The following is a 27,657-nucleotide window of genomic DNA, read 5'->3' as shown; positions in this document are numbered from 1 at the left end:
TGCTTCTGTCAATTTCCTGCTTCTGTCAATCAAGATGATGGTACTCCTAGTCTGGTCTTTAACCTATATTGCTTCCAAACTTCAATCCACCTTCCTAACTGCCTTCTTGAGCTTTGTTTTTTTGTTTTTCTCAGAATAGCATGGGGGTGGAAAGGTTGAAGGGAAGTGCTGTCACCTTGCCCCCCTGGCTCTGATAGTGAAGTAGAGCAGGAAAGAAGACGCTGAGGCTAAGACTGGCCAAGAGACTGACTTCGTCCTTCCTATCATAGCCAGGAAAAAATGATCCACACACATCCACACCCAGACACCAAGGCACACACACGGGGACACCCACGAGAGGGCTGGCACATGGACATGTCCTTGAACACGGGAAGCTGGGTATAAGACTACAGCCACGTACTTGGAGGTACCCGTGAATGTTGACCGGAACCTGTGGCGGATTTGACCAATATGGTCAGACCCTTACACCAGCCACACGTGTACCAGAAACATGAATATACAATCTGCACATGCATTGAGGTGTATTCATGCTATGCACACCAGGAGAGTATGTTAAGATCTATGTGATATTTACACACCAAATAAGAGAAAGCAGCATTAACATGGAGACTTGTTTCCCACCCCCACCCCAATCTCTAATGAGAAAACATCCCCTTTCTGTGCTCCTGCTGCTCCTTCTGGGGCCATGGAACCCTCAGTGGTTTCCTAATCACCTAAGTGGTAAATGGTGCCAGAGAGACACCACAAGGTCTGGAGAGACAGGTTCTGACCTTTGGCTGTGTGAGTAACCTTCTCACATACTAACTTTCCTAAGATCTGGGTGTTCTGCCCCTGAATTTCACAACTTTCCCCACAATTTCTGTGTCAGGACTTGGAGTCAGAAGACGTGAGTTCAAATCCTGCATCAGACATGTACTAGCTGTGTGACCCTGAGCAAGTTATATTCAACCTCTCTGTATCTCAGTTTGCCCCCCTATAAAATAATGATTATTTACATCTACATCTCAGTATTGTAAGAATGATATGGGTGAACATCTGTAAATAACTTTCAAACCTTGCATATGTGTGTGTGTGTGTGTAATGTATAGGTATGTATGTATGTATATATATTTACAATATTATTATTTTCCTTGGGTACCTAGGCATTGTGTCCTCCAACCTCATTGCTGTCCATTCTTTCCCTCCATAATTCACGATACCCTAATCTGCCCCTAAGTTTCTGGCTCCATTCCTAAGCCTTCATGACCTAGTCATTTCCCCCTGCTATTCCTTAATCCCAACTTCTTTCCCAGGTCCTAGATGTCCTGGCTTTTGTCCCAGGGTTTGCTCAATGCATATGCACCAGCTGCCATTTCTCTGGGGCATCTAAAATGAGGTGGGGGGAGTAGATTAAGTAGTGTGGGTTTCAGGATAGGAGATGGAAAGGACAGGCAGAGGGGGAAGATAATTTGGAAAGAAGTTAGGGTCAAAAATAGGAGGAAGGGGGACAGGGGAAGGAGAAGAAGGAACATGAAGTGGGAAGATGAAAATAGAGATATGGGAATGGAATTGTAGGTCGGGGAAGTGTGTGTGTGTGTGTGTGTGTGTGTATTTAGGAGGGTACTCAGCCAAATGGAGAAAACCTTGAACAAGTATATAATGATGAGTAAGAAGAAGGATGAAAGAGAGGGGCAGATTTGGGGTAAGAGAGGTGGGGAGAGGTTAGGGTGAAAGGGAGAGAAGAGGGTAAGAGGGAAGGAAAGAATGTAAGAAAGAGAAAGGAAGGGTAAAGGTGGAATGTGATGTGATGAGAACCTCCACTTGGAAGGAAAGATTATAGGATGCTAAAGATGTCAAAAAGAGAAAGGAGTAGGGAAGGGGAAGTGAGAAACTGGGATTGAGAAAAGGGGGAGAATAATAAATGTGTGTTTAATTGAATTGAATGACAGTGGGAAGTGTAAAAGTAATAGCATTACAATATATTGGGGAACTCAGAGAAGACCTCAATGTGGGGGTGAAAGATAAGGGGTTCACCAGAGCAGAGGGGAGACAGAAGAGGCTAGGGAGGGGCCAGCTGAGGGAGGGGATGAGGAGGAAGGGGGAGGGAAGACCTGCCCTATCTCCTCTCCCCTCCCTGACCTAGAGTTATTCATCCTCTTCTCCTCCCCCTGCTTGCTGCCAGGCTCCCTCCTTCTTTCTGTCGCTGCTGAGACAGACGGACGTAGCTTAGGGAGCTTCTGCTCCAGGGGAGAGTGACGTGTCTGCAGAGGAACCCCAAACTCCTGCTGCTCTTCCCTCATCCTCCTTCAGGACAGAGAGCAGGGCAGGTGCAAAGGCTCAAGAAACCAGCCTCAAGCCACCCTCCCTGCTCCCCCAGGTAAGGGAGGGACCTCATTGTATAGAGGTGCAACTGGGGAAGGAAAAAGAAAGGGGAATTGGGATGCTCCCTTGAACATTGTACCGAGCTCAGTGATCTAAGACAGCCTCCTAAAACAAGCACTTTCAATCTGAAGTGGAGGGAAGAGGAGCAAAAATTAGTAAGTAGGATATTTGGGTTCTTGATAGAGGTGTGGGTTTTGGGGAGACAGGGAAAATCTAAGGGGTGGTACTGGGTAGAAGAATGCTTAAAAACTGAGAAGGCATCGGAGGAGGGTACAGGAATATGGGAGGGAGGTGGGACAATGGGAGGTAATTTAAGGTTGAGGGTAGAACACCTGGCTCCCTGAGGCTTGTAAGGTTGGGAATAGCGATGAGCCAGAGGCTGGATCCCCTGGATGGCTGGATTTCTGAAATAAGTAGCAAGAGCTATGTATGGGATGGATAGGGTTGGTGTCTGGGTTCCAGGCAGGTAGCTAGTGGCAGCCGAGACCAGATGCCCAAGTTTGCCAAGAGATAGAAAAATTGGGTCTGCAGAACTGGGGTGGGGGGGTTCTGATTTTTCATGGGGAAGCTGAATTGGGGAAGAGCCAGGAATTAGTCGGGGTGAGGGGGAGGAGAAAGGGGAGCAGGCTGAATCCCTGAGTTCTTTGGGAAGGGAGTGGGGACTTTGGGTATAGGGGATGCCAAAATCTTGTTCTTGACCCAGAACTCCAAACTCATGACTCACGCTTCAGTGGGGCTGGGACCAAGTCTGAATGAGATGCCCTTAGGGTGAAGGGGATCCTCGGTCTTCCCTTCATCCCCCTTCCAGGGTTCTCCTCAGCTCCTGTCTGTATGAGGCTCTCCCTTCTCGCTCCGCCCCACTCCCTCACCAACCCTCCCTCCCTCACTCCCCTCCCCCCCCCCCCAATGGTCAGCTCCGGGTGGGGCGGGCGGGCCCCCTTATCTTGCCTGGAAAGAATTTAATGGCTAGAAAACAGCTGGAAGTGGAACTAAGAGGAATTGGGAAGCAACTCGGAAATGCTGCAGCTGCTTTGGCCAAAGTGTCCAGCACTGCCCCCCCCCCCCTTCCTCTCTTGGCCCCACCCCCTGCTTCCCGGATCCTTCAGCCTCACCCTAACTTCCCCAGTCCTGATTTCCCTTCATTTTCCGTCCCTTCCCATTTCAAATCCTACTTTCTTTGGCAAGTCAAGAGCCTAGTCTAGGCATTTCCATTCTATTCTCTACTTCCAAATTCTACCTCAAACTCCCTCAGACTCTGCTTCCATTGAGAATCTTCCTTTTACCCCATTTCTCTTCTGGAAAAGGAATCTTGATGTCTCCAGGCTTTCTCCTACAATAAACCTCTTGCTCCTACCTTTGGGACCAAGGCATCTCACTCTTTAATTCCTGGTTTGATCCCCAGTCTAAGCCCTGGCTATTCTGCAATTGCAATACCAGGGGTTCCATATTCCAGTTCCTATGAGTCTCTTGCCTTATCTTGCTTCTGCTATCCAGAACTAGATATATTTGGTTGTCTTTCCTAGTCCTTAATGGGATTAGGAAGGAGAGAGAGAGAGAGAGAGAGAGAGAGAGAGAGAGAGAGAGAGAGAGAGAGAGAGAGAGAGAGAGAGAGAGAGAGAAATTGATTTTTTAATGGTGGTGGACTAGGAATGGCCCTGATTTGAGGCTCTCTCCACCCCCCTTGGGAGCTGCTGTCCCTGATGAGCAAAGTGTGAGAATTGGCCATGAATTGTAAATACCGGGGAAGCTGAGTCACAGCTTGGGCAGATGGGTTTCCTTTGCTGGGCCCCTCCAACAAAGAGAAGGAGGTAAAGAAGGAGGATGTCACTCTTCCCCAACACATACACAATATAAGAGGGATGCCCCAGAACTACAGAGAAAAATATACACGAGGAAGGGTCAAAATGAGTGATTCAGGAATACTCCTAATTCATGGTCTACCCAAGTACTGAAAAAATACAGGATTCACCACCCCCCCCCCCCAGTGATTTGAGATTATTCTGGATCTCTGGTAAGCTGGGGGAAGGAACTGAGGGGAATTGCTCCCCAACCCTCAGAGCTTTGGCAATAGGGTACAACAAGGTCAATAACAGAGGGCAATACTTTTTAGTCCAACTTAACGATCTCACCTCTCCTTCAAGTAGTTGACACTCTATCAAGAGCATCAGCTGTGGTAAAGAACTTATGCCAAGTCCCCAAGGGCTCCTGGGATGCTTAGAAAGCGTGAGCACCAGATGAGGTCAAGGAAAAATTATTTTCTTGATCTTGGGGTAGGGTATTTGGAGGAAGGAACAAAAGAGGTGGTCCAGTTAAGAAACTAAGACAAAAATGTTAATGCAATCTTGGGCAGCACTGAGAGTCGTAGTTTCTAGGAATGAGCAAGTATTAGTCCTGTTGTACTCTGCCCTGGTGAGTCCACATCTGGAGTACTGTGTTCAGTTCTAGGAAAGATCTAGGCTAAATCTTCTCAGTTCCTTCAGCATATCCTCACATGACACAAACTCAAGGTCTTTCATCATTCTGGTTCTCTCCTCCAGACCTTGAGTTCATCTGATGAGGATTAGCTGAAAGAACAGGAGATGTTTAGCCTGGGAAAGAGAAGATTTAGGGGAGACAAGAAACCTGGTTTCAAGTATATGAAGTATTTGATAGCCTCGTTGGCTGTTATTGCCAACAACTCTATTAACCTTCCAAATCTAAAATTCTGTTATTCTGTATGTCTGAATCTGCCTCCTACTATGGGCCTGGAAGGAAGGGAGCTAGGGGACGAGGGACCGGTTTTTGCCAAAATAATTTCCACTACTGCTTAGCACCATACTACACTGTAGTAACTGTTTGACCATGTTTTTTGAGTTGGTAGAAGAGACATTTTTTTCCATTTTTCAAATACTTTATTAACTTCTGATTTACATCATTCATTTCTGCCAGATTTTGAGTTACAAATTTTCTCCCTGTTTTTCCCCTACCCACTGCCCCAAAATAGCAGTCCCACAGGATATCCCCTCCTCCAATCTGCTCTCTCCCATATCTTCTCCCATACCTCCTTTGACTTTTCCAGTAGGGCATGGTGGATCTCTATGCCCCATTGCCTGTATATTTTATTTCCCAATTACATATAGAAGAGTATTAATAATAGTATACACACACAAACATATATATATATATATAAACATTTGATTTTAAAACTTTGAATTCCAGATTCATTCCCTTCCTCCCTTGTCACCCACCCTTACTGGGAAGATAAGCAGTTCAGTATAGGTTGTACATGTGTAGCTAATGCAAAACATTAACATAGTAGATTTATTGTAAAAGACTGACTATATTGCCCTCCCTCCTATCCCACCTCCCACTTGTTCTATTCTCTGCTTTGATCCTGTCACTTTTCAAAAGTGGGTGCTTCCAACTTCCCTCCCCCCCCAGCCTGCCCTCCCTTCCATCATCCCCCCTCTTATCCCCTTCTCCCATACTTTCCTGTAGGGTGAGATACCCTATTTAGTGTGTATTTCATTCCCTCCCCTAGCCAAATTCAATGGGAATAAGGTTGACCCATTCCCTTTTGCCTTCCTATTCTTCCCCTCCAGTGTAACCATTTTCCCTTGCCTCTTCTATATGAGATAGTTTACCCCATTCTGTCTCTCCCCATCTCCTCTCATTATATTCCTCTCTCACCTCTTAATTTCACCTTTTAAGTATCATCCCTTCCTATTAAATTGGTCCTGTGCCCTCTATCTATGTATACCTGTAAACATATATACACACATTCACATATGTATTTATACACCCATATACCCTCTGATATAGACACATATATATATGTATATATATATATATATATTTATATTCTCTTCAACTATTTTCATACTGAGAAAAGTTTCATCAGTTAAAATTATTGTTTTTCCATGTAGGAATGTTAATAGTTCAACTTTGTTAAGTTCCTTATGATTTCTTTTCCTTGTTTACCTTCTCATGCTTCTCTTGCTTCTTGTATCTGAATGTCAAATTTTCTATTCAACTCTGTTTTTTTCATCAAGAATGCTTGAAAGTCCTCTATTCCACTGAATGAACATATTTTCCCCTGAAACGTGATACTCAGTTTTGCTGGGTAGGTGATTCTTGGTTTTAATCCCAGCTCCTTTGATCTCTGGAATATCCTATTCCAAGCCCTTCAGTCTCTCAGTGTAGAAGCTACCAGATCCTGGGTTATCCTGATTGTGTTTCCACAATATTCAAATTGTTTCTTCCTGGCTGCTTGTAATATTCTCTCCTTGATCTGGGAATTCCAGAATCTAGCTATAATATTCTTAGGAGTTTTCTTTTTGGGATCTTTTTCAGCAGGTGATTGGTGGATTCTTCAACCTCTATTTTGCCCTCTGGTTCTAAAACATCAGGGCATCATCCTTGGAGGATGATTTCTATGTTCTTTCTTTGATCATGGCTTTCAGGTAGTCCAATAATTTTTAAATTATCTCTCCTGGATCTATTTTCCAGGTCAGTGGTTTTTCCCATGAGATATTTCACATTGCCTTCTATTCTTTCATTTGTTTGGATCTGTTTAACAGCATCTTGATTTCTCATAAAGTCATTAGCTTCCCTTTGCTCCAATCTAAATCTGAAGGAATGATTCTCCTCAGTGAGCTTTTAAGATTCTTTTTCCATCTGGCAAATTCAGCTTTTTAAGGCAGTCTTCTCCTCATTGCCTTTTTGAGCCTCTTTTGCCATTTGAGTTAGTCTGTTTTTTAAGGTGTTATTTTCCTCAGTCAGGTTGTTGACTCTCATTTCATAATTTTCTTGCATCATTCTCATTTCTCTTCCCAATTTTTCCTCCACTTCTCTTATCTGCTTCTTAAGGCACTCTATGGCCTGTAACCAGCTTGTGTTTTCCTTTGAAGCTTTTGGTGCAGAAGTTCTGACTTCAGTGTCTTCCTCCTGTTTCATGCTTTGATGCTTTTTGTCCCCAAAATAGGAGTGAAATGTTGCAATCTTCTGTCTGCTTTGCTTCCTTTGCCTTGTCATGTTGCCACTCAATTACTTGACTTTTGGGCTTTTTGCCACAGTAGAATTCTGCTACCAGACAGGGGAGCTTCATATCAAATGCTGAGGTTTTCTCAGCTGCCGGAGGTGTTAGTTGGGTGCCCTCTCTGAAGCCTCTACACAATCTGGCAAGCTGGTCACACACCCCAGGATCTCTACCCTAGACCACAATCCAGATCCAAGCAGGTTAAAGCAAGTGTGATTACCCCTCAGACTGGTCACTTGGTCCCCCTACACTGTGCAGGCCAGGAGCTGAAGCTGCCATGTGGTAGTGGCTTCACTGAAGCCCTCAGTGGCTTCTTGCCCCAGGGCAAAAGCTGACTCACTCCCAACTACTTGGTCCCAAAGTCCACACTGCACTGACCTCTCACTTTGTCCTTAGCATCTATGTGTTGATAATTCTGGACCGCCACAGCTGCTGGTGATCTGGAGTCCCTCCAGCTGGTGGCTGGTCAGGCCCGCCCTGGGGCTAAAACCTCTGGCTCCTGTTGGTCTGGGCTTGGCTCCCAGAGTGCTGTGCTGGCCGATTCCTGCCGGCCTGCTGGGCTGTCCTCAGCGTGAGGTTAGCTTCTCTGTGTCATTTTGTGGGTTCTGTAGCTCCAAAGTTTGTTCAGAGTCCCCTTTTACATGGATTGGAGGAGAAGAGACATTTTTGAAACCTCAATCATCTCTCTCTTGGGTACCTCTCTTTAGAGAAAGGGATGAGAAGCACTTCTCTGCCTTCTTGATTCTGTTGTCAATCTCACTAAGGGAGAACTTGTGTGCAGGCCTGTGTACCACACTCACTTTCTCTTAAGCAACAAATGTTAGAAGGTGTACATGGTCTTTGCTGCTGCTTACAGGCTACCCCAGACCTTCCCTCCCTATCCTTTCACTGCATGTATCTCAGGTCACAAGGCACCCTGATCTTTTTCTCTGTATGACCTTTCTCTATCCCTCCCCAATCCTTCTCTAGGTCAACCTAGAAAAAATCTAGCCCTAGACCTAGTCCTATTTTTCCTTCTGTCCCCCTCCTACCTTGAATTCTGCCTTCACTCTTTAGGTCTTTATTCCCCATAAACTATTCTTGTTTTCAGCTATAGTACTACTCAACCCCTTAGCAAGCTCCCTCCCCTTCTCCCATCCTTTCCTTAGTCCTAAATCTTCGTCATATTCTTCTTTTTCCTTAGCCCTACAGCCTCTTTCTGCCCTTTATCCCAGTCCTATATTATTCCTGGTTACCAATATTGGTCCTATATTTATTCAGCTCCTTGACCTAAATTTGACATATTGACATAAATGTCGATGCTCATTTATGGTTTTATCTTATTCATTTCTCCCTAATCCTTTAACCCTGGTCTGATGTTATTTTTAATCCTAGTCCTAACCCACTTTTTAGCTTTAGCTCTGGCCCCTAGCTTCTTATTTGTTCCTGTCCCAAGCTATGCCCGAACCCCAAATCTGATTTTGTTCTTCATCCTATCTCCAGTTAATAATTCTGTTTCTCTTGTCTTTCCCTGTCCTTGGTCCTAACCAAGATGCTGGGCTCGAGTATAATCTTGGCTCTGTTTTTAGCCTTGACGTTTTCCCTGCCCTTAAGCTAGCCAGTCACTCTGTCTCTTTAATAACCCCAGTTTTTGTATCTGCAGTTTATAACTGTTTCCTTATCTTTAACCTTAAACCCTGTCATTGGTCCTGGACCTAACTCTATTTAGTATCTTCCCTAGGCCATGATCCTAGGTCTCTAACCTTTTCCCTGTCCTAGGCCTAACTGTATCTCTACATAGAACACTGGCTCTGGCCCTGAAAATAAGGGAAGGGAATAATCATTTATTAAATGCCTACTATGTACCAGGCACTATGCTAAGCACCAATTCTATTCTTTCCCCCTTCCCTAGCTAACTTTGTTTTTGTCTCTGTCCCTGGTCATGTCCCTAAAGCTGATATTAGTTCTGTTCCTAATTCTAATCCTGGTTGTAATTCATTCCAAACCAACTTTGTAAATTTGTCATTTGCCTAACCATTTATATTTAGCCTTTGTACAGGCTAAATTTTATTCATATGACTCAAGTGTTTGGTTTACTTGGTTTTTTGTTTGTTTCTGATGGGGAAAGGTAGTAGTAATGTCAAGTCTGAGTTGGGTCCATACTGGTTCTTTTACAAAGCCACCCTAACAACTTGCCTTCTTTCCCATAGGCCCCTGAATGATATCCAGCAGAGACCCCTTGGTCCCCAGCCTTGTCCTCTTGGTGCTACTGGGGGTAGCAGGGGCTGGGCCCTTCCCTCCACGTTCCAATGGGACAGCCTCACGACTCCCACCCCGTCCAGGAGGGCGGACAGCAGGTCCTGGAGGTGGAGGATCATCCCCTAAGCTCTATGAACATACGGTAGAAGGAGGTGAAAAGCAGGTGGTATTCACACACAGAATCAACCTGCCTTCTTCAGCCAACTGTGGCTGCCCCCCAGGTTCTGAACCTCCTGCCCCTGCCTCTGAGGTGCAGGCCTTGAGAGTGAAGCTTGAAGCCCTAGAAGAGCTGGTGAAGGGTCTTAAGGAACAATGCAATGGGGGGTGCTGCCCTTCTGCTGCCCAGGCTGGAACAGGTAGGTGGCCCCAGTGGATGTTGAGTGAAGAGAGCAGGGCATGCCAATGAGAGGAGGGACATTTGGAGAAGAGGTAGATAGGAGAAGAAACTGGCCAGATGGAAAGAATCTCAGTGGGGCCAGCATAATCTGGAGAAGACAGAAAGCATGTGCTAATTTTCTTCCGTGACTTCCCATCTTTACAGGGCAAACAGATGTGCGGAGTCTATGTAGCCGTCATGGTGTGTTTGACCTGGCCCGCTGCACCTGTTCTTGTGAGCCAGGCTGGACTGGTCCCACCTGCTCAGATTCCACAATCATTGCAACTTGCCCTGATGATTGCAACGACCAAGGTCGCTGTGTGGAGGGCCGTTGTGTGTGCTTCTCAGGCTATAGTGGACCATCTTGCAATTGGCCTGCCTGCCCAGGAGACTGTCGGGGCCGAGGCCGATGTGTCCAAGGTGTATGTGTATGCAGGGCTGGCTTCACTGGTGAAGACTGTGGGACCCGGGCCTGCCCCAAGAGCTGTAGCCAAAGGGGCGAATGTAAGGATGGGAAATGTGTATGTGACCTGGGCTACAGTGGAGAGGACTGTGGGGTGAGAAGCTGCCCCCGGGACTGCAACCAAAGAGGCAAGTGTGAGGATGGCAAGTGTGTGTGTGACCCAGGTTACAGTGGAGAGGACTGTGGAGTGAAGAGTTGTCCCCGAGGCTGCAACCAGAGAGGCAGATGTGAGAATGGGCGATGTGTGTGTGACCCAGGATACAGTGGAGAAGACTGTGGAGGTCGGAGCTGCCCCTGGGACTGTGGTGATGGTGGGCGCTGTGTGGGCGGGCGCTGTGTATGCTGGCCAGGGTACGATGGGGAGGACTGTAGTATCCGGACCTGCCCTCGTGACTGCCACGGCAGAGGTCATTGTGAGGATGGGGAATGCATTTGTGAACCTGGGTACAGTGGAGATGACTGTGGGGTACGGAGCTGTCCCCAGAACTGCAATCAGCGTGGGCACTGTGAAGATGGGCTCTGTGTATGTTGGCCAGGCTACGCCGGCGATGACTGTGGGAGCCGAACCTGCCCTCGGGACTGCCGAGGCCGAGGTCGCTGTGAGAATGGGGCATGTGTCTGCAATGCTGGATACAGTGGTGTAGACTGTGGGGTTCGGAGCTGCCCTGGGGACTGCCTGGGCCGAGGCCGTTGCGAGAATGGCCGGTGCATGTGCTGGCCTGGCTATACAGGCAAGGACTGTGGAATCAGAGCCTGCCCAGGGGACTGTCGAGGCAGGGGCAGGTGCCAGGATGGGCGCTGTGTCTGCGAACCTGGCTACACAGGTGATAACTGTGGTATCCGTCGGTGCCCAGGTGACTGCAGAGGCCGAGGGCGGTGTGAGGATGGGGTGTGTGTATGTGACAGGGGTTATACTGGAGAAGACTGTGGGCAAAGGAGCTGCCCTGGAGACTGCCGGGGCCGGGGCCAGTGCCAGGATGGGTTCTGTGTTTGTGATACTGGTTACACAGGAGAGGACTGTGGGACAAGAAGCTGTCCCCAGGACTGCAGCCACCAAGGTGTCTGCCACAATGGGGTGTGTGACTGCTGGGAGGGCTTCACAGGAGAAGACTGCAGCCTCCGGACCTGCCCAGGGAACTGCAACCATCGGGGCCGATGTGAAAATGGCCGCTGCCTGTGCGCCACTGGCTACACAGGCCCTGCCTGCGGTACTCGCACCTGCCCTGGTGACTGCCAGGGCAGAGGCCGGTGCGTCCAGGGCGTCTGTGTGTGCCAGGAAGGCTATAGTGGGGAGGACTGTGGCCAGGAGGGGCCGCTGCCTGGAAGCTGCTTCGGGGGCTGTGGACCACGGGAGCTCTGCCGAGATGGCCAGTGTGTGTGTGTCGAGGGCTTCGAAGGTCCTGACTGTGCCACTAGGACCTGTCCTGGGGCCTGCCGAGGTCGTGGGTTGTGCCAGGAAGGGAGCTGCGTGTGCCAAGAGGGCTATGCTGGAGAGGACTGTGGGGAGGGTGAGTCCAGGGGCCCCAAAGGGGAGGGGAGGGGGGCAGATCTGGATCCTCAGAGAAGAAAAAGGAGCTAATGGGAGGACACCAGGGCTGTAGAACCCTGCTTGAGAAGACCTAGGTAGGAACCACATCCCCAAATGCCAAAAGCCTCATTAGAGCCTGCATATTGGAGGGAAGAGAGATATGAGAGGCTGGGATAAAAAGAGCCTATGGAGAAAGTAGGAAGCTAGTCCAGAAAAGGTTGGGAATCTGGAGCTGGCAGATTCTGCTCTCCTGAAAACCTACTTTACAGAATCTACTCTGCTTTTTGCCCTTGTCATCTTACTTTCAATATTATCATTATTATAGCTGACATTTACATATCACTTTAAAGTGTGCAAGATGCTTTACATACATTATTTCACTGGATCCTCACAATAACCCTGTGATGTACTACAGGTATTATTATGCCCATTTAAAGATGAGAAAACTGGGGTGGCTAGGTGGTTCAGTGAATAGAGCACTGACCCTGAAGTCAGGAGGACCTGAGTTCAAATCCGGCCTCAGACACTTAACGTTTAGTAGTCATGTGACCTTGGGCAAGCCACTTAATCCCAATTGCCCTCCAAAAAATTTTTTTTAAAAAATGAGAAAATTGAGGCTCAGACAGGCTAGACAGCTTGCTCAAAGCCACCTTGCTATTAACTATCAGAAACAAGATTCAATCCCAGGTCTTTCCTGACTCTATACTCAGCTAGGCAGCAAAATGAATAGACAGCCCTGGATCTGGAATCTACCTCTAACCTACCTCAGACAATTACCTGTGTGACCTTGGGCAAGTCATTTAACCTCTGCCTGCCTCAGTTTCCTTAACTATAAAATGGGGATAATAATATCTCCTACTTCCCAGGGGTTGTTGTGAGACATCTATAAAGTGCTTTAAAAACCTTAAAGTGTTATATAAATGCTAGCCATTATTATTCTTGCTATTCTCCCTACCCTAATGCTTTAAAATCATATGGAATCACTTCAGAGGAATTAAGGAGATGGCACAGGGTCCCAGAACTGTGGAGTGCTTCAGTCTGAGTGGGACCACAGTTCCTAAGCAGGGACTTATCAACAAGGATCTCATCCTCACTCATTCACTCCAATCCAACTAGGAGGGAGGGCTCAGCACACTTGGATCCCAGGAGAAAAGTTGGGGCAGGGCTTGGGACAGCTGGAGATTAGAGACTAGGTAGGGCCCTTGGATCCTACTCTGAAATGAAATGAAATCTCATCCTTGCCCTAGAAGCAAGTATAGGCATTTTTTCTCCTTAGCTTCAGGATCTAATACCATGGTCCACCCCCCACTCCCTCTTTTCTCCAGGTTGTGGGTTCCATAGCAATGGGTAGAGTTCTAAGGAGAAAGGACACATAGGGAATAATGGTGAATTCTCTCCTATTCTTACAAGCAGAGATACCTCCAATAACGGGAATGAGGATGCATTTGTTGGAAGAAACAACAGTTCGGACTGAGTGGACTAGGGCCTCAGAACCTGTGGATGCCTATGAAATCCGATTCACCCCTACAGTAAGAGGAACATAAGACCCGTGGGTTTGGGAATAGATGAGAGAGAGAGGAAAGTCACATTTAGAGAAGATATGAGCTCTTCTAAAGGATTATTTTGTCCCATGCCCTTAGAACTCTTTCTAAGTATAGCAACCAATAGACAAACAAATTCCATTCTTTTCTGCCTGGATTTTATTTCTAGTAGTCAGAGAATCCTAGAGTTTAGGCTTGGAAGAGTTCTTGGTAATCATCTCCCTCACAGTAAAGAATTCCCCTCAACAGTATCATGATGATGATTTATTAGCTGTTTGAATATCCCTAGTAACAAGGAACTCAGTAACCTCCCGAGGCTGTTGTTGGGTAATCTCAATTGTAAGAATAGGAAGGGGAAGGAAAGAAGCATGTGCCAGGGACTGCATTAAACACTATTTAATTCTCTCATTTGATCCTTACCACAACCCTGGGAGGTAGGTGCTGTTATTACCCCCATTTTGCAATTGAGGAAACTGAGGCAGAGGTTTGCTGGGGGCGGGGGGGGGCGGTGTGTCACACAACCCATATCTGAGATTCAATTTGAACTTCGGTCTTCCTGCCTCCAAGTTCAGTACTTTATCCTCTGCTCCACCTAACTGCCTCAGAATGTTCTTTCATCTTTCATCTGAGATAAAATATTTGTCTTTTTAACATCTACTCATTGGTCATGACTGTTCCCCTGTTCCATCTTATACCTTTGAATCTGTCATCTCCAGTATTGGCTATCCCACGGAACTGTGTATCTTTAGGATAGCAGATAAGCTTGCCTTACGTTTCTGCCCCCAAGTCACTGACAAAAAAGCTAAAGGTGACAGATAGATCCTTGACACATTCCACTAGAGACATCCTTCCACTCTGACATTCCTTGGGTATGGCTGTTCTACCAGCTACAGATGCTCCATATTTCAATCTCCTGGCCTGTATGTTATTATCTTATTCACAGTGATATCATGGGTAACTTTGACAAATGTTTTCCTGATGTCTAGGTCAATCATATCAACATCATTCAATTCTTTTTGACCATCTACTATTTCTAAGGCACTCTGCTATATCCTGGGGGTATAAGGGGAACCGAATATAATTCCTACCTCTGGGGAGCTTACATCTCTAGATAAAGAAATAGGAATACAAGAAAAAGTAAGTAACAATACAAGTTGAATGTCAGTGAGTGATTCTGTAGTACATGAGAAATGCTATAGAAATTCAGAGGAGAAAGACTTATGTTTCCTTCTCTGTAAGGTGCCAGTACTGAAATTCTGCATGTTTCTAGGGTGTGACCACTAAGGGCTGAGGCAGCTCATGGAAAAGGCAGCTCTTGAATAGGGCCTTGAAACTAGGACACTATATTCTACAGTTGTGGGATTAATAGTAATAGCTAACCTTTACATGGCACTTTACATGTCATTTTTTTAATCCCCATAACATCCCCATGAAGCAGATACTATTTCTGCTTTGCAGATGGGGAAACCTCAGAGAGGTTAAACAACTTTCCTAGGGTCACACAATTAATAAGTGTCTAAGGTAGGCCTCAAACCCAAGTCTCCCCGGGCTTTAAAGTTCAATGCTTTACCCATTCTGTCATACTGCCTCCTTACTCACTACTTCTTGGGACTCTCAGGGTGGCAGACATTCTTGGGGGATGTCCTTAAGAATCAAGGCAGAGTGCCATGGAACAGGAAGCTGAACTGATTCTTCTCCAGCCAGCCACTTTTCTCTTTCTGATTTCTTTAAAAATTGAAACCAAAACCCCAGCTCCCCTTACCAGTAATACCAAAAATATCATGCCTAATTTTGCCCAATCCTTATCCTGCCTTCTGTAGTTAAGTAGAGTTGAGATTTGTGCCCATAGGAAAAACAGGGATTACTTTGGGTAGTAGGATAAAGGTGCTCCCCACCTTGACTCTGTGCTGACCCTCTCTTTCCAACAGACAGAGGGATTAGGCCGCCCATTTTCTGCTCGGGTCCCCAGCTCGGCTTTAGCCTATGACCAGAGGGGCCTGTCCCCAGGCCAGGAGTACGAAGTCACCGTCCGTGCCCTACGAGGTTCTAGCTGGGGTCCTCCTACCTCCCAGACCATCACCACCAGTGAGAGCTGGGAGCTTGGGGTGGGGGAGATGGAGCTGAAATGGGGAGGGAACAACTGGGGAGCATGCCAGCCAAGAAGGAAATGGGGATGGTGGAGTGGAGGGAAGGTACAGAATGACTGAATTCTTGAAAGTTGGGGTCTGAGGGAACTCAAAGCCTCTCTGCTTCTAAATTCCTGACCCCCCCCTTCCTCCATTCTCTCCTGGGGCCTCCTAGTGATTGATGGCCCCCAAGATCTTCGGGTCACGGCTGTGACTCCCACTACTATGGAGCTAAGCTGGCTACGTCCACAAGCTGAAGTGGACCGCTTTGTGGTGTCCTACGTCAGTGCTGGCAACCAGCGGGTACGGCTGGATGTGGCTCCTGAGGAAGACAGAACCCTGCTGACTGGGTTAATGCCTGGTGTGGAGTATGTGGTCACCGTCACTGCTGAGAGGGGCCGAGCTGTCAGCTACCCAGCCTCTGTCAGGGCCAACACAGGTACCATCTGGCCAACTGAACATGAGAGGGTTGAGGGAGAGAGGGAATCACAGGGTTTTCATTATTTAGGTCACAGTATCATAGCTTTAGAGACCATAAGTCCGGTTAGATTTTATAGATGAGGAAATTGTGGCCCAGAGATGTAATGACCTTCCCAGGGGTCACACAGAGAGCAAGTGTCTGAGGAACTAAGCCACATTGCCTTTCATGTCCCTTTTACCTGCCTAATTTCTTTCAGACCCCATTAAACAATCAATCATCATGCATTTATTAAGCGTTTATTATGTGCCATCCCCTGTACTGAGCACTAGAGCTACAAAGACATTTACGAAGTAGCTCCAACTCTCAAAAAGCTTATATTCTATCCAGGCCCAGGGCTCATTTGTATAACAAGGTAAGAGGGAGAGCAGAGGCAACAAGAGGGGTGTTAATTAGACTTCAGGAAGAAATGACTATTGGTGAAGTCTCTAGAGAGGCCCTGGAGAAGAAGTAAGGATGTCTAGGGATCACCTTCTCTAGGCAGTCTGGTTTAGAGAGAGTCCTTTTGAGAGGTGGGGAAAGGTCCAACAAAACCATAGGTTTTGTAGGAGATGAATTTGTCATGGAGGTTAAGATTTGGTTTGGGTAGGGGCTGGAATCAGGTCAGTCAGGGTTAGAAGTCAATGGTAGGTTAGCTTTAGGAGAGGGGAGACTTTTCCTCTGAGGTTTAGGGAGCGTATTGGTGGGGGAGGTAATATGGCCAGGGTTGGGAATATGATGTCTCTTAACAGATTCCTGGATCTTCTTTCTTTTTCTTCCCCTTTGGCAGGTGGGAAGCCCGCCTTATTGTGGCTTTCAATTTCTTCTTCCTTTGGAATCTTTCCCTAATATGTTTTCACCCACCCCCTCTCCCTCCTCCAGACTCAAGGATCTATCCACTGACTTCTTTTCTTTCTAGGGGTCATCGTATTATGGGGCATGGTGGGTGGGAAATGAAAAGGGCTCTGGGGACAATAACAGTTCTTTCTTTCCTTTATCATTCCAGGTGGGCATGGGCTGAGGGAGGACAGGCCTCTCAACTCTAATGACAAGGGTTGAGAAGGGAGGGACTTAAGAGATTATTGGTTGGGAGACCTTGGGTGTGTGGGGGGGGCAACCCACTGATTCATTCTTTCCTCCCTCCTTTTTTGCCCCCTGGCAGCACCAGCCCACCACAATTACCAGGACACCCGTCCCCCAGCCCCACCCCCTCGGCCCCCACCCCGACCCCAACCCCGACCAGGTCCCCGACCGAACCTGGATCCCCGGCCACCTCGGCCTATGGAAGAGGAAGATCCAAAGCCCAGGGAGGTGCCCTTGGGGCTTCCCCCACCACGGTTCTTGCGGAACCTCACATCAAACCTAGGTCCTTCCTGGGGTTCCGTGCAGGACGTGGAGCGATACCTACGGGCCTCTGGCTACCCCCTCCGTGGCAACCAGACCTACACCTCAGTGGCCCGCTCCATCTATGCCTATCTGCAACGCCGGGCAACGGGGCTCCCTGCATCCCCATCATCACTATCCCACAAGCCCCGACCCTCTGCCAATCTGGACCCAGATACCAGGAAACCGAACTCTGCCAAAGTCATCCATGGCCATAACCCTGAAGGTGTGGACCAGGTGGAAGGGAAGCACTATCCCCTCCTACCCTCATTACTTCCTGGCCCTTCCCCTCGCCACCCCAAACCTGAAGTGCTGGGCAGCTCAGCTGATGGGACCTTGCTGGTCTCCCTGGATGGTCTCCGTGGCCAGTTTGATCAGGTGGTGCTGCGCTGGCAGCCCCTCTCTCCCATGGAAGGGCCCAGTGGGGAACTCGCAGTACCAGGGGCAACACGCACCGCCCGCCTGCCAGGCCTGAGGCCTAGCACTACCTACCATGTGGAGGTCCATGGGGTCCAGGATGGGCAGGCCTCCAAGTCCTACGCCTTCATCACCACTACAGGTAGTGTGTGTTGTCTGCCTTGGGGACCTCCCCCTCCATCCACATATCTTGCCTTTTCAACCCAGAAGTTGCTTACCCAGCAGTGCAGATCTTTCTCCTCTAACTGTAAAATGCCTATACACCCATGAAATGTGCACTGTCACTCTCAAAGTTTGCCAGTTGCCCCTCAATTCACTCCCTTCTCCTTCTTCCTGCATCATACCAGGTTCAGTGACACCAGCATCTCCCTACAACAAAAATATGATTCCCCTCAAACCACCCTTCCCATAGCCAAAGGCTCCACCAGGACCCAGCCACAGGCCTGAGATGAAAAAAAAAAAACAAAACAAAAACCAAGGTCAAGGCAATTTCATGTGCTTGAGGTGGCTACCAATTTTCATTCAAGTCCTGGAGCACCCCGGTCTGATTTTTAGGGTAGTATGGCTGGTAGACTTTGAGAACAGGGATGTTGTTGTACAAATACCCTGGGGAGGATAAGCCAAGGAAGGGGGAATCTTTTAGGTCCATCGCTGGTTATTATTTGTCTGCAAGATTGGTCTGGACCATAAAAGGGAAAATCAAGGCCACTGGAAGAGACTAGCCTTGATCGGGGTGGCATTGAAACTACTGTCTTTTCTTCATCTGCCTATCCCAGGCTGACTGGTCAGCCCTCCTCTCACCTTTCTCTCCCACAGACAATACCTGGGGCCTGGAGGAGGGAGCTGTGGCAGCTATGAGGAGTAGGGTGGAAGTCTTCTTTCCCCACAGGGCACAGATGTCACCTAGTCCTGGATGGAACATTTCCCACCACCCCCTTCTTGCTCTCCTTCTCCCCTGCATTCTCCGCTAACACCACCATCTCCTCCTTTCTTCCAGGCTTCTCACTGCAGCACTAATGGAGGCCAGGATGCCCCCTACGCACAGTTGGGAGGGGTCTGAGGGGATATGGGGGGCCAGAAGGGCCATATTCCACAGGGAACCTGGGGGTTGGGTGGGTAGGGTGACTTTGGAACCTCTGGGAAGGCAGGAGAGAAATGGGAGCCTTTGTGGGGGAAATGAAGGATGCACATTCTCTTAGGGGAATGGGAGGGTACCATTTACCCTACAAGTATGTACTGGGCACCTACTATGCACTCGGTGGAACTCTGGAGGAGTTGGACATCTGTGTGGGAACACAAGGGAGGTAGGGGAATCCGGGTTGTCATGTAATGAAACCAGGAACAGTAGCAAATCTCTGGGTAAATAAGGGGCTTTTTAGAGGAGGAAAACTTAGAAGGGACAGGGTGCTCAGGAGTATGGAGGCCAGAGGACTGAGGTTCACTTTATAGTATTTACTCTCTTATCATCTCTCTTTCTCTCTCTCTCTCTCCCCCCCCCTCTCTTTCTCTCTCTCTCTCTCTCCCTCTCTCTCTCCCCTTCTCTTCATTAACCCTCTTCAGGCCCCTTTGGTGCCACAGATGAGCCTCCTTTAGTGCTGACCCCACCGCCAACAACCCAGGGGGCTCAGGCGCCTATCCATCAGCGCCCAGGTGAGTTGCTAGAGTTCACAGTGATGGGCACAGATGGAGCAGGTGAGCTCCCTGTGTCCTGAAGAGCCCAGCCTAACACCTTTGCCCAATCCTTGCTTCATCTGCTGGTGCCTAAATGGCCCAGGCCCCACAAGAAGCAGCTGCTTGGGAAGGTTCAGCAGGGCCAATTACCAGTTTCACCCCTGTGGGGTCCTCCCTGAAGGAGAGTCCCCTGCTCCCCTCACTCACCAAGGCATTCTAGGTACAACTGGCCCAGATAGCCAAGGAGTGGGACTACAGCTCAGACAGTCTCAGAGGAGGGGTGGACCAGGGAACAGAATGACAGAAAGAAGGGCTGGTGTCAGGAGAAAGAAATGAGAGAGTCAGAGATGGTCCATGACAAGTGAGAGCTGGGTGATGGCCTAAAGGACAAAAAGAAGGAAGAAGATGGTAATGGGTATATAGGAAAAAGCACTGCTTGAGGAGTCAGAGGACTGGAGCTCAAACTCTTATTCCCTTACTCCCTCTTCAGGCTTCAGCTATAAAATGGTAGCATTGATCTAGAAAATCATTTGAGCTCTAAATCTTCTAACTGAGGGATTAGAGAGACTGAAAAATAATGAGAGAGGAAGACAGACAGAAGGGATACAGAGGGCAGAACTGAAGGATAGAAGACAGGAAGGACTGGGCAGACTAAAAGACAGAGAAGAAAAGAAACTTAAAGGCAGAGAATGGGAAAGAACAAGATGAAGATGAATAAACCCCATAGAGAGGGGGAAGAACAAGCCCTAAGGAGACAGGAAAGGAAGGCTAAGTGACAAAGAGGCTGATGAATTGAGGCTTTGAGAGGAGAAGGGGGTGGAAATTTGGAGATTCATGACTCCAGGTTGGAGGCCTCATGTTTTTAAGTTCCTTCCCGTTTCCTTTCTTATACTCTCCCTCTGATCTGATCCTGCCCCCAAGAAATTCTTGCAAGGAGTGGGGGAGGAGAGGCCCTTGTGGGGCTCAGGCCCCGATGATGCCCTCCACTTCACTCCCTCCAACCCTTCCCCACAGCCCCCACTACCCCTATACTAGGGTTCCCAGCACTGGGCCGGCTTCGGGCAGTGGAACTAGCCCCGAGAGAGCTGGGCCTGCAGTGGACAGCACCGCGTGGTCATTTCAACGCGTTCCTGCTGAGGGTGGAGCCCTTTCATGGGTGGGGAGGGACCCCTCAGGAGGTGGCGGTGCCAGGGGACCTGCGGGTAGCCAGGCTGTCAGGGCTTCGGCCCCACACCCCCTACACAGTCATCCTCTATGGGGTGCGGGGTGGCCTGCTCTCCCCACCCCTCCGGGCCAACCTTACCACAGATACCCTTTGGGGGAATTGGGTAGGGAAAAAATCAAAAGGGAGGGACTTTAAACCCATCAGTGACTGCAATACCCAAAGGAAATATTGGAGAGAGGTAGTGGAACTAATAGAGGTAAGGGGTGGGAGCTAGAAATGGAGAAGGGTATTGAAACCTTTTCAAGAAAATAAACCACTAATTTCTCCCCTTATTACCCAGTAGGAGGGATCACAGGAGCTCCAAAGAAGAGAAAAATCAATAAAAAGATTCCCAGGAAGACTGAAATTAAGAAAGAAACTGGGGAAAGAAAAAAGTGGAGGATATGAGGGAGGGGTCATTGATAAAGAAGAGGGGACCTCTTAGGTCCTGGTCAGAAGGCCTCTCCAGGCCAGGAGGGAGCTGTCCAGGAGAGAAGAGGGAGGCAAGGGAGAAAAGGAAGGAAACACTTGTTATTACCTATTATAATTTATCCCCACAGCTAATGAGCCTAGGGTACTTTCTGTCCCACCTCGACTTGGAGAGCTGCAGGCTCTAGATGTGTCCCCAAACTTCATCAACCTCTACTGGACTGTTCCTGAAGGCCAGTTTGACTCCTTCTTGGTCCAGTATAAAGACAAGAATGGAAAGCCCCAGGTGGTGCCCGTGGAAGGTCTTCAACATGATGTCACCATCTCCTCTCTAGATCCTGGCCACAAGTACAAATTCAACCTTTATGGACTTGTGGGCAAGAAGCGCCATGGCCCCCTCACTGTTGAGGCTAAGACACGTGAGTGTGAATGACTGGGCTTCTTTCTTTCTAGCCACATCCCCAACCCCAAACACCTCCCCATTCTACCTCTTTTTTCTTGTTCCTCCCTCTTTCAGATATCCCTTCGACTCCAGTCACTTAACATCTACTGAGCATCCATCCACTGCAATGGCATACATAGGGTCTTGTGGGAAGGGCAACTGCCTGAAAAGGGGGGAGCTTGAAAATAGATGGCAGTCCAAGGGTCATAGGCTTTAAGTTACAGGGATCTTTCCCCCTTCTCTATTCTGTTAGGGCTGAGGAAATAAGAGTTTAGGGGGGATGGGGTGGGAGGAGTGCCAAAAGGATACTTTTCTATAAAGAAATGACTCAAGATGACTAGTTGCAGTAGAAGGAAGAACAAGATACGTATTGCCTTCTTTCCTTGGATTTCCTTGGTTTGGGATGTATTTGGAATAGGGAGAAGACTTTTTCCTTTTTCCCTGTGTACCTTATTCCTTTTTTCTTTGTCTCCCTTCCTCAGCTTCTTTCCCTAATGCAGGGACTCCCCCTCACCTTGGGGAGTTGTGGGTAACAGACCCTACCTCTAATTCCCTTCGCCTCTCTTGGACTGTCCCTGAGGGCCAGTTTGATTCCTTCCTGGTCCAGTACAAGGACAGGGATGGGCAGATCCAGATGGTTCCTGTGGAGGGGCCTGAACGTTCCATCACTGTCTCCCCACTGAATCCCAGCCGGAGGTACAAATTCATCTTGTATGGACTCATTGGCAAGAAACGCCATGGTCCCCTCTCTGCTGAAGGCACTACAGGTAAGCAGAAGCAAGGATGTAACATGAAAATCTCATTCATCCCCAGTTCTCACACTCTCTCTTTTCAACCCCTTTCTGAGGAATCTCTCCAAGTTTCTGACATGTTGGCCTCACTCTCCAGATTTTAGGCTATCTATTTTTCCATCCGTTGTGCTAGATGGTATCTCTGTCTTTCAACTGCTCACACTGTTAGCACAGGTCATACATACCGTGTTTCCCCGATAATAAGACACTGTCTTATTATTTTTTTTGGACAGAAAAACACCAGAGGGCTTATTTTCAGGGGAGGGTTTATTTTAATGAACATTGACAGCAATTTTAATAAACAGGTAAATGTGAACAAAAAAAGGGAACCTTTATTCAATAATGAATTCAATAAAGAACAGGATGACGCGCTCACTGCTGCAGCTCTGATTGGATGCAGCTCGGAGCACGGCGTGCGTTTCACCCGGGGGGGGGGGGGATGGACGGTGCATACAGAGGGTACCGTAATGTAGCATGTAGCGCAAGGGATCACCTTCACTACAGTAGCAATCTCAATAGGGCTTATTTTCGGGGGAGGGCTTATTTTAGAGGAATCTTACATAGTAAGGGGAGGGCTTATTTTCGGGATAGGTCTTATAATCGGGGAAACACGGTAGTTAGTTGATCATAACAGGTGGGTCAGGCACCAGGTAAGTGGGATTTCCTAGAAATCTCTCTATGCTCAGGTAGTAACTAATTCCTCCTCAATCCTTGGAACCTCAAGCCAGTCTCATTTTTTGTCTTGCTCTGTCCCAGCCCCCAAAAGGATAGATCAAGAAACTCTGCCTTCAACTCCAGGCACAAAGAAAGGCCCCTGTGTCCTCTAGGGAACCCTACCTGGGAGAACTGATGGTGACAGATGTGGCTTTGGCTTCCCTGAGCCTCTTCTGGACATTCTCTCAGGCTCCCTTTAACTCCTTTGTGGTTCAATATAAAGAAAGGGATGCGAATCTCCAGGCAGTGCCTTTTGGGGGAGACCAGAATGAAGTCACTATCTCTGACTTAGAGCCCAACAGGAAATATAAAATGAATTTCTATAGGCTCCATGGCAAACGTTGTGTAGTCCCTCTTTCTGTGGTTGTCATCCAAAGTAAGTAAGAAGAGGTAAGACTTCATCTCTCTACAGGCCCCTTACCTCCTTTGATTCTGGCTCCCTTCCCCCTACTCTTTCCTTGCTCCTTGTCCAAACAAGCTCTAGACCCCAGGAGATTCTTTAGTCTTATTCTATTTCTGTACTTTTTCTCATTTGTGCTTTCTCTGCTCTGACATCACCAAATTCTCTACCCCTTCCTGGCCTCCTCTCCTCTTCCTTCCACTATATTCAGGACTCTTTAATCAAGTCATCCCCTTCTTCATTTAATCTCTCATCTTTACTTCTCGGTAGAGAAATCTACTTACTTCCCCCATATTTGTAGGAGTTGACTCCACCTAAATCTGCTCAAGCCATTCCTCCTTAGGTTTTCCCCGTTATATCCTCATCTTTCTTCTTCCATTTTCTTCTGTGTCCAGTTGTACTCCCAGTCAATCCATTAACTCCTCTGTTTCTCCTGAATTTACTGCTTTCCTAACCCTCTGCCACTATTAAAATCCTGATTCAGGAGAGGCTGATTTCTGTTGCTTTCTCTGCAGCCCTCAATTCCTCCCTCCCTTTTCCATATTCCCCTCTCTTCACCCCACGCCCTCACACGCTCTTGTTGGTTTGTCCAAAGGATCCAAGAAAGGTCATGAGATTGCATTTCCTAGAATGTTTTCTGAAATGGATTAGACCATCCCTTTGTCTTGACTTCTAGCCAGTTTGGGTTGAATTTAAGGTAGTATGGATGGATATGAGAGGGGGGGAACAATTATTTTTAGAAGGCCTTATCAAACTCCAAACTTGCTTGTTATTTTAATTCCAAGATTCTTTCCAAATTCCTCAATCCCATCCTTCCCTTAGTATATTTTGCCTACTTTAGTTGGCTTATGGAGTCTTTTTGCTCCTGTCCTGTAAATTTCCTCCCTCATGTCTCCTCGCTCTTTATCTTTCCTTTTCTCTAGAATTACCTTTCCTCTTTTGTTTAGCTTTCCTTCCCTCCAATCCTCTTTGTCTTCTCCCAAAACATCTCTTTTCCACTAACCTCTCTTCTTCTCCTTGTTTGCCTCTTATAGAGTATAAAGGAAGATTTTCTCCCACATACACTATAGCAACACCCCCCTTCCCATAACTTCTTAGGGCAACAGCCCCACAAAGGCAGAAATCCTACTATATGGATTATGTTTAAGGAACAGGGCCAGTTTTAGCAGCAGACAGGTAAAACATTTGAGGGGCCAGGTCCCCCACCCAACATAACTCGCACTCTGAGGTGTGAAATTCTACTTTTAGCAAATCATTGTTTTATATCTTCTTTTATAATTTAAATACCTGTATAGATAGTAGCACTTTAAGTCCCATAGAATGAATGATTTTTTTTAGACTTTTTCTCTTGACTGGAGAAAAGCTTCCTGGAAGCCACTGAAGAGTAAGTATGAAGGCATATAACTGGTCAGCTGCTCTGGACCCAGTCTTAGAATAGCTTAGGCTATAGTTCACTTGTTTAACCTCATAGTTACCCTTTATGCCATTTCTACCACTGGAGTTAGCTTCTAGGGGTGCCCTGAATTCCTCAAGATATAGAGGAAACACCACTGGATTTAGAGTCAATTGGCTTCAGATTTTAGCTCTTTTAGTTGTATCTCGGTGACCTTGGTCACAGAGTCACTTGAATTGAATAGGACCTTAGAGTCATCTAGTCCTCCCCTTCATTTCACAGAAGACACCACCGAAGCAGAGAAAAGGTGAAAAGTCTTGTCAAAGATTACATAAGTAGTAAGTGAGAGGGCCTTAATTTTTCCCTTGGATTTCAGGTCATCCTGCATGAATGTTGCCATTGCTCCCTTCACCCCCTCCTAGGGGTCTCTATGGTTCTGGACCCTTGGAAGTCTTATCCTTGACCCAGTTCTCTTTGTCTCATTTCTGTTATTTGAAGTATATTCTCTAACTAATTATTAAGACTGGTCCTGCTTATTGTTTTAAAGTAGCATAAGGGACTTAGTCTCACTAGCAGTTGTGTGGGCTGCTTCATGGTAAACACCATCTTTCCATCATTCCCCTCTGAAATTTATCTGAATTGCTCTCATTAGTTCCTGTCAATGGTAATAAATTAACTTTGTAGATTCTTTCTGGTTCAAAACTCAACCTTTCTTTGGATGCTCAATTTCTATTTTCTTAGTTCCAAACTCACTTGTAAAACAGAAATGATTGATCCTGAGCTCTATGACTGATCAAACCTTTTTCTGGATCTCTCTAGTTCTCCAGTTTCTCTTTAATGACTCATCATTCAAGTGTCCTGTCCATGGAATGGACTTTGTAATTTTATAATATAATTATTTTAAAGATCTGGTAAAAAAAATCAACATAATTTCCACTAAAGGAAAAGAAAGGTCCAATAGCTTGTATCTCTATTTCAGCTCCACAATGGGAAGAGGAGACTCCACTGCCCCTAGAGAGCCCCAAGCCTCGCCTGGGGGAGCTGACAGTGACAGATGTGACTCAGAATTCCCTGCGTCTCTTCTGGACCGTCCAAGAGGGGAAGTTTGACTCATTTGTGGTCCAGTACAAAGACAAGGACGGACAGACCCAAGTGGTGCCTGTTGAGGTTGGCCAGAATGAAGTTACCATCTCTGACCTGCAGCCCTTCAGGAAATACAAGATGAATCTGTATGGGCTTCGAGGCAAACAAAGGGTGGGCCCCATTTCTGTGATTGCCACAACAGGTAAGTGAAAGAGGCCCAGATACACTCTTAGCTTCCCACTCACCTCCATTCTTATTTCCTAATCCTCACCATATACCTCCTCACAGCTGTCTTTTTAATCTTCTTTAGTCCTCTGTCTACCTTGTGGCCCACCCCCTCCCCACCCCCAGGGTCTGGATTAAAGCAGAGAATCCCTTGTCCTTCAGGAAAAACAAATCTTTCCTAAAGTCATGTCATCCTCCAGCTGTCTCCAGGCAGAATGACTCCTCCTTCAGAGCAGACAGAGAGAAGCATCCCTTTTCCCAAACCAGAAGTTCCTTCTCCCATCTAACCTAAATCCCGCCTAAAGCCAACTTGGTATATTTCCTGGTGATTGAATGCATCTGGTTCTTACATTCCTCTTTGTGATCTTGTGAGGCTTGGAAGCATTTAAGACACCCCCTGTTTTTGCCCTTTCTTTTGGGGTCAAATAATCCATGTTCTTTTAATCTCTTTAAAGACATATCCAGCCTCTATTTTTCACTGTCTTCTGGCCCTCGTCCAGGCTCTTCCTCTCTTCCAAACTGGCCTCTACTCCTGTTTCATGTCTTCCTCTTGGCTTTCCTGTTTCTGATGGCCGCTCTTCTCTCTCTCAAGCCAATTCACCCTCCCTACTTCCCACCCCATCTTAGGAAAATTTAATTTGCTCTTCAATGAAAGACCAATAGTGACTTTTTTTTTACCTTCTATTCAAGGTGTAACCATTTTCTCTCTTTCCTTTTTCCAGCCCCATTACCTTTAGAGCCTCGTTTGGGAGAGGTGACAGTAACAGATGTATGTAACCTCAGACTCCCTGCGCCTCTCTTGGACTGTCACTGAGGGCGAGTTTGACTCCTTTGAGGTTTAGTACAAGGACAGGAATGGGCAGCCACAGGTGGTGTCCACAGAGGGCATTCAGGATGAGGTTACCATATCTGGTTTAGAGCACTTCCAGAAGTATAAGTTCCTTCTCTTTGGCATCAAAGATGGCAAACACCACGGGCCCATCTCTGTCAAAGCAAAGACTAGTGAGTAGGAGAAATTGGCCCTCATCAATGCTGCTTCCCTATCCTTCCTCCCTACTTCTTTCTACATTTGCTCTCTTTTCATTTCTGTGATTGCTATAACACCTGTCACCCTTTCCTTTCCCCTACTTTTTTTTCTTTCTTCTAAGGCAATGGTTCTCAAACTGTTTGGTCTCAGGACTGTTTCAGACTCTTAAAAATTGTTGATGTCCTCAAAAAGCTTTTGCTTATGTGTGTTATATCTACCACTATTTACTTGATTTTATTTATTTAGAATTAAATTTGATAAAATTTTAAAATATTTATTAATTCATTAAAAATAACAAACCTATTTCATGTTAACAAACATTTTATAGGCTAGATTAGGATAGTAGTATAATATAGTAATAGTATAGTATA

General features: G+C 47.1%; 1 protein-coding gene across 1 annotated transcript in view; it reads left to right on the top strand.

Annotated features, from left to right (window-relative positions):
* Positions 1-2,132: 2,132 nt before the first annotated feature.
* The window catches only part of TNXB (tenascin XB), a 60,987-nt gene continuing 35,462 nt past the window's right edge, over positions 2,133-27,657 (top strand). Inside the window, 10 exon segments of the mRNA XM_069073321.1 lie at positions 2,133-2,356; positions 9,568-9,972; positions 10,158-11,963; positions 13,397-13,512; positions 15,453-15,609; positions 15,826-16,089; positions 19,468-19,557; positions 21,343-21,630; positions 22,136-22,420; positions 25,931-26,236. Coding sequence (XP_068929422.1) covers positions 9,576-9,972; positions 10,158-11,963; positions 13,397-13,512; positions 15,453-15,609; positions 15,826-16,089; positions 19,468-19,557; positions 21,343-21,630; positions 22,136-22,420; positions 25,931-26,236 — 3,709 coding nt within the window. The 5' untranslated portion in view covers positions 2,133-2,356; positions 9,568-9,575.

The sequence above is a fragment of the Petaurus breviceps genome, unplaced genomic scaffold (genome assembly GCF_028583685.1).
Source record: "Petaurus breviceps papuanus isolate PSGF00001 unplaced genomic scaffold, PetGlider_PUasm1.0 90865, whole genome shotgun sequence".
In the NCBI taxonomy this organism is placed as follows: Eukaryota; Metazoa; Chordata; class Mammalia; order Diprotodontia; family Petauridae; genus Petaurus; species Petaurus breviceps.
The sequence above is the reverse complement of the archived record's forward strand: the minus strand, read 5'-3'. Positions and strand labels throughout refer to the sequence as shown.